The sequence below is a fragment of the Perissodus microlepis genome, chromosome 8 (genome assembly GCF_051167445.1).
Source record: "Perissodus microlepis isolate ML-2025 ecotype Zambia chromosome 8, ASM5116744v1, whole genome shotgun sequence".
Taxonomy (NCBI): Eukaryota; Metazoa; Chordata; class Actinopteri; order Cichliformes; family Cichlidae; genus Perissodus; species Perissodus microlepis.
The window spans coordinates 2,731,636-2,738,496 of record NC_140468.1 but is presented as its reverse complement, the minus strand read 5'-3'; the positions used below and the strand labels follow the sequence as shown (position 1 = coordinate 2,738,496).

Below are 6,861 nucleotides of genomic sequence, written 5' to 3'. Positions count from 1 at the left end.
CACCTTGTCACTGATTTGACCATGAACTCGTCTGCATAACAAATTATTCTTGAGGCAAATGTGAGGCCACCTGCTTCACAGCTAAAGCTTGGCCAAAATGAGGTCATGCAACAGGAAAATGAAAGCAGAGCAGCAAGTCTACAAGAAAATGGCAGAAAAAGAACTGATGTGGTGCAACCTTCAGAGAGCTGTGCATAAATGAACACTGAAAACCTCTTTGAAGTCAAGCGGTGTGAGACAAAATTCCTCCACAGTAATAAAGTCGTGCAGACATCAATGACTTTGACTTACTGCTGCTAGAGGAGCCTCTACAAGCTGCTGAGCTGTGGGTTGTATGTAGTTTTTCACAGCACTGCAGAGAGACCTGTGAAAACTTGACCACACATGAACCCCAAGCCTCAAACCAACGAGAGGTAACATTAAGGCTCAACTGTGCATTTTGTGCTCCCACCCCAAATATCCAAAATTTTAATTTTTCACAGATTTTTTAAATGCAACTTTGCTCAATATATTCTTTTTTGCATTTTTTTTATATTTTCCTTTATATGCTGTTAGTATGAGAAGCTGTTACAATGCACATCTCTACCCCTGAAACACACTGACAGAAACTGAGACATCAGCAGCTGCCAAAATGAAGGAAAAATAAAAAGGCTGAAGGCAGAAGAACAAGACGATGAAGCAGAAATAGATTATTTGTAAATTCTGACATCTAGTGGTGAGAGACTAGAATCACAGTGACGAAATGCCTTTTCTTTCTTTCACATCTTCGGCTGGAAGTGTTGCAAAACTGACCCAAACTTCCCCGAGACTCCTGCTCAATCACAGCATAGAATAGCTAAAAGCTTTCTTTGAGCTCACTCACTCTGTGGCGACATCACTGCAGTGATAAATCCATCACTAAGGCCTAACAGGAGGATGTACCTGTGTATATCTGTGTGGAAGGATGTGTGAGGGGAAAAAATATGTATTTAGAACCACTTTCGGGTCGATCACCATTCCTGCCTTCACCTACAGCACAGCCACAGACTGTAAATAGTGACTGAAAGCCTGACAGTCATTGAAGAGGCCCACAGGGTAGAGCCTCGTGTCCAGCTGGGAGGAGCAGACCTACAACACACTGGAGAGATTACACCTGGGAACGCCTCTGTGTCCTGAATGTTGTTCGGTATGTTTTAGCTGCTGATATTATGGGTTTTCAGCCACTATGTACGTGTTTTATCACCTATTAAAAGGGCCCAAACAAGGCTTTCCATGTCACTTTTTGTCCAGAAGCCTAATATTTCCAGCTCTGAGGGTCTTAAAATCAAACTTTAACAGAGTATTAGTTGCATAGTTAGCCAAAAAAACAAAAAAACAAAATCTATATTGGTTCACTATCACAAAAGCCAGGAGCAGAGATTCATTTATTCAGATAGTTTTGCTTCCTTTGGTAAAAGCAGTCACTAACACTATGATCCAGCCCCTGATTTTACACCAGTGTAACAAAGCAGTTTGTGAAATACTTGACATGTGGACACTGAACACCTCCCACTTCCTGTTCATGCTGTGTCTCATTTTCTTCACATAAAAACTATTGTAATAAAACAAACAGGCTGCCTGTGAGTGTGATGTTTTGCTTCGTGACCAAGCTGTCTTTGTTAGTTTAGTTTTTTGGGGTTTTTTTTGACAAATGGTTATTCTGTAACTAAAAGTTTCTTTGTATGCAGACGATGATATATTATATGTCAGTTTCAGCCCTTAGATGTTTGTTCTGTCGGCTGTTAGCAGACTGACTGTATTGCCCAGAATCCTCTATTTTAATCTCTTTAAGAAAGTGAGTTGATTGGTGGTAAGTCATTTGGCTGCACTCATCTTTCTCTTTGTCTGTCTGCCGAATGTCAAAGGCCTAATTGTTTTTAAAGAAGCCACTGCCAGTGCTGCTGCCAGCTGCTGTGCCAGCTTATTCTTCAGAGCTGTGTGAAGCCTGAACTCTCCAGGTGTCACTGCAAAGCTCTGCCAGGTTCTCAACAACCAGCTCCTGCTCAGGGAGCGTTTGGCAACAGCGTGAAGATCTGAAATCTGTTTATTGTCAGAATATCAAACCCCCACCTCCTCCCGGTACAGTAACTTTTGGTCTGAAGGCTGGCAGGAAGGCTGATGCTGGCACAGGGGCCACAGCATGCCACTCACTCATTTCATCCAGGCTTAGTGCTCCTCAGTAACTGTTGGAAAGATTTTTCAGGGTTGCTGCCAACATGACCTGAGTGGCCCGGAGAAACAGACAGCCACAGCGGGGTGCATGTCAACAAGTACTGGGACATCCATCCATCTCTGATGTTGTCCCCCCATCTCTCTTCAAAAACTAGTTTTTCACAAAGCATTCAAATGCAAAATTCTCATTTGGTGCTCAAAAATAATCATTCTGCATCTTAATCTGGGCCACATCCATGTTATGGACATGATTTGAATCTTTGGCCATATTTACAGTTTCACTCGATTGGTTTGGCTCATTTCTTGAAACCGAGATGACATTCTCAAAACCATAAGGTCATTTGGCCAAACAGTCTTACAGTCCTGCCCAACATTATAGCTCACTAGCAAAATCAAATATCTTTCCCCAAACTCTTCGTCCATGCTTCAAAAGCAGATTCCTTTCCCATATAAAAGGTCAGTACAGTCAAAATAGCACAGATCCTTCTCAATTGCCTTGGCACATGTGCATTCATTTAGTGCTTTTGTCAAAATAACCTGGATGGTTTAGCACAACACCATGGATCCCCTGCAAAAGCTCATATCTCTCCCAGAGTTTATCCATGTGTCAAAACTAAATATCCTTCTCATATAAATAGTCAATGCCCCCAAAATACATTATACCTTTGGCATTGTTTAAGCACTGCAAGTCAAAATGCTTAGACGTTTTGTCACTGAGGCACAGGTCTAGCAACAGAATACCACTATGAATAAAACTAAAAGATTTTACAGTAAAATCAGCCTCCAATAAACCACTCATACTCAAGGAAACTGTAAACATTTTTATTCGTACAAAGAAATGTTAACATTAGAGAACATACTGTGAAAAGAAAACATATACAGGATTCTGTAAATGTGAACAGTTATAAACACAAACAAAAAACAAAAAAACAAAAAAAACTCTAGCCTACCATACTGTAAATAAAGTTTCAGAACTATAGTACAGTAATATTTTCAGTGGTCGCCATTGTCACCCTCTCTTTCCTGGCCACCATCCTCATCCCCCTGGCCATCGACGCGCTGCTCTCTGTCAGGCCATAAATTCTCATCCACATCGCAACGGATATTTTCTCTTGCGATGCAGCGAGGGAAGAAACGGCGTGAATGTCTCAACCATCCCCTACATTGATCCCCTGTGATGTCCTCACATGCAGCATCCATTGCATGCAGCAGGGCCCTCTGGTCTTGAGCCTGATGCTCATACACCCTCCACCTCCAAGCTGAAAAAAACTCCTCAATTGGATTTAGGAAAGGAGAGGAAGGTGGAAGAAACTCCATTAGCATCCGGGGATGGGTGGTCAACCAGGTTCTGATGCGTGGGCCGCGGTGGAAGTTCACATTATCCCACACAATGACATAATGTGGTAGCTGAGGTCCTTCTTCACCTCTCTCATTTTCTGGGATCAGATCAGTATAAAGGTGGTCCAAAAAATTGAGGAGCTTTTGTGTATTGTAGGGCCCTAAACTGGGAATGTGTGTGGCCACACCTCTTTCTGATATAGCGGCACACATTGTTATATTTGCTCCTCGCTGGCCTGGGACATCCACAGTGGCTCGGTGGCCAATGATGTTACGGCCACGCCTTCGACCTTTGGCCAGGTTGAAGCCAGCTTCATCAACGAACACTAGGATGTGAGGGGTTTCGTTGCCTTCTAATGCCATTATTCTCTACAATAGAATAGAAATATATCTAACCAGTCAAGTAGAGACAGATACTGCAGGGAGGATCTAAAGTACTGTAAAAACAGGGAGTGGAAAACTGAAGACAATTTCTAGGCAAAATGCTCTAGTCACACAAAGCTGGATTCTGAAGGCAAAAAGGATAACGCAAAACAAAAAAACAGTGGTAACCATGTCTTACTGTAATAGTGTTACAATGATAGACAACCAGTAGTTGACTTACATGCACATACTGGTACCGCAGCCCTTTCACTCTGTCAGAGTTTCTCTCAAATGGTACCCTGTAAATCTGTTTCATGGTCATCTGATGTTTCTTCAATACCCGGTCTATTGTGGAGATGCTGATAGAGTTTATATTTTGGAACATTACATTGTCTAGCAGGATTGCATTACGAATCTGTCTCAGTGTGATGGCATTATTTGCAATGACCATGTTGCATATTTCTCGTTCTTGTTGTTCATTTAGAAGTTTTCTTCTGCCACCCACTTGAGGCTGTCGTCCAATCCTAGACATACAAGTCAAAGGTCAACACTGTAAATTTGTTACAAAATGAGTTACCAATGTAATTGTACTGCTGTTTTATGGTACTAAAAGTGTGATGCACTGCACAGTGACTGGAATACTATTCACAGTATTTTCTCCATTTTTTTTTCTTTGTCATTTTTATAGTATCATATAACATCACATGAAGATATTACAGTACTCTAGGCCTACACACACACCAACACTGAATAGTTCAATAGCATAGTTCTGTACCTGTTTTCCCTGCGAAAGGTTTGGATGATGGAGGAGACTGTAGAGCGAGGCACATTAGGCTGCACTCGGCGACCTGCCTCTGCCATTGTGAGGCGATGGTTTATAACGTGGTCAATAAGGGTGGCCCGGATTTCATCTGGGACATCATGGTGCCTCCGTGCTCCTCGGCCTCTTCCCCCTATTCCTCCACGCATTCTCAGTCCTCCTCTTCCTCTTCTTCTTCCTCCTCTTCCTCGAGCAGGAAGTTGCTGTTGTACTTGGCGAGGTGCTTCCATGTTCACACTGCAAATGAAACTGGCCCCGGGCCAAGCTCTGTCTATATACTTTTGGCAGCAGTCATAATCATAGACAACACCTGTCAGGTATCTAAACAACCTGTTTGATTGGTCATCTGAGATGTGGGAAACTGCTCCTTCGTTAGTTCTAATTTCACCTGATTGATTGTCAAGTACTGTCATGACTTTATCAAATGTGCCAAGATATTCTTTCATGGTATTATATCTTTGACTAATTTTGACAGTTGAACAGACAATTGTGCATATGATGACTTACACAATGAAACCATGCTGATATGTTTTGGAGTGAGTAACCATTTCATTGAAAAATCAACTAATCAGTTTAGATCGCCAAGATCTATTTATTTGGAAAATGTGCTAAATGTGGGCTCATTGTGCTAACTGTAGCTACTTGTACATAATCATTTGAAAAGAAGCACAGAGTCACTTGAGACATGTACTAAAGCATTTGCAATTTGATAAAACCAATGAAAAATGACATTCTGTTGTGAACAATTGCAAGGTGGTTTGGAGATTTGTCCATGTTATTTTGAGAATGTCATCTCGGTTTCAAGAAATGAGCCAAACCAATCGAGAAAAACTGTAATACAAACATCCACCATCAGAGGTGTACACATGGCAGAATATGAGGAGAAGCAGAACAGATCACATTCAGTGACATATAATGGAGGGACGACTTCAACTTCATGGAAAAATTTTGCTTCTTGAAAATTCTTGTTTGCTTTATGGTAATAAATCTATGGTGTAATGCAGTAGCATGTAACATGTAGACTGCTGGGTGTGTGTGAGGCAGGTCTGACTTAGCGTCAGTTAGGAACATACCAGATAGCCCAGTTTTTTGCCTCCTCCACACCTTCCTCCTTTTAAAGTGAAGTTGAGTCAGCATACCTGCAAGCTTTGTGTTCAAGTTGAAACACTTTCCACTTTAACATCTCCCACGTGTTTCTGCACATGCAGCAACCAAAGGGAAGCATCTTCAGCTCCCATAATTTTACTTTTTTTCAAGCAAAACAAACCATGTCAGATATCAGAGCAGCAGAGCGTGTCTGCAGACAGCATGCTCTCTTCTTAGAAATGCCACTGTACTGCAATTTAGTGAAATGACACCAGGGGGTGTGCTGTGAGATGGACAAAATAAATATGTGGAACAATGCTCCTCAAACGGTGTGCTGAGCCCCACCGACATGCAGCAGGTGAGGCAAAGACAACCAGGGAGAAAAATAGGAAATCATTGTGTATTTAAGTTCAATAAAGGAGATTTTTGTGGCAAACTAACCAAAAAGGAGTTTGCTTACACTTATTGAGATGAAAACTTTACAGCTAAAACGTCTTGATGCATTCTCAACCATCCAGGTAAGTAGATCCCACAAGGTTGATTCTGTACAACCTTTGGAGATTTACAGCTGAAACAAACATATTTAAAGCCTGAATAGTTTCTTTCTGCAGGTTCACCTGGATACTGGAGTTAAGTGCGTGGTCTCTTTGACTGACAGGTGTTCTGACACTGCTGGAGTCACTGAATTGGACCTCTCCAATGTGCTTGTGCCGCTTGGAGCATTTCTTTAAAGGAATTCTGTGGCGTACAGAAGCTTCCAGTTTTAGAGAGTGCACTTTTCTTATTTATTACTCCGTTACTTTGCACTGATTAGCAGACATCTGTGTTTATGGAAGAAGCTGAACTTATCAGTCCGCTCTCTCATCCAAGAGATGGTGTAGATCTGATGTCCTCATTTAACAGATCTACAGCATGCTCACACATGCCGCTGGTGTCTGTGCATGACTGAAAGCTAAGAGCATGTGGAAGGTGCAAGCACCTGCAGTTTCCAGAGAGCGGTGTAAGAGAAGTCTCTGGAGTGTTACAGTTATTTGACAGAGCTCCACCCACTCTGGCTCACCTGA

At 41.9% G+C, this 6,861-nt stretch overlaps 1 protein-coding gene across 1 annotated transcript; it reads right to left on the bottom strand.

Moving 5' to 3' along the window:
* Positions 1-2,997: 2,997 nt before the first annotated feature.
* Positions 2,998-5,117, bottom strand: LOC146381015 (uncharacterized). The gene is made up of 3 exons (XM_084936984.1): positions 4,667-5,117; positions 4,133-4,415; positions 2,998-3,897 (listed from the first exon to the last, which is right to left on the bottom strand). The coding sequence occupies exons 1-3, from the start codon at positions 4,939-4,941 to the stop codon at positions 3,184-3,186; spliced, it is 1,272 nt and encodes a 423-aa protein (XP_084793110.1). The 5' UTR covers positions 4,942-5,117; the 3' UTR covers positions 2,998-3,183.
* Between the last annotated feature and the right edge of the window lie 1,744 nt (positions 5,118-6,861).

Excerpts from the sequence above, each read along its gene's own strand:
- LOC146381015 (XM_084936984.1), bottom strand. The coding sequence starts at position 4,941 with ATGGAAGCACCTCGCCAAGTACAACAGCAACTTCCTGCTCGAGGAAGA. Across the intron at positions 4,416-4,666 it reads ACCTTTCGCAGGGAAAACAG|GATTGGACGACAGCCTCAAG; the intron begins GTACAGAACTAT and ends TTGTATGTCTAG. Across the intron at positions 3,898-4,132 it reads TGCGGTACCAGTATGTGCAT|AGAATAATGGCATTAGAAGG; the intron begins GTAAGTCAACTA and ends ATTCTATTGTAG.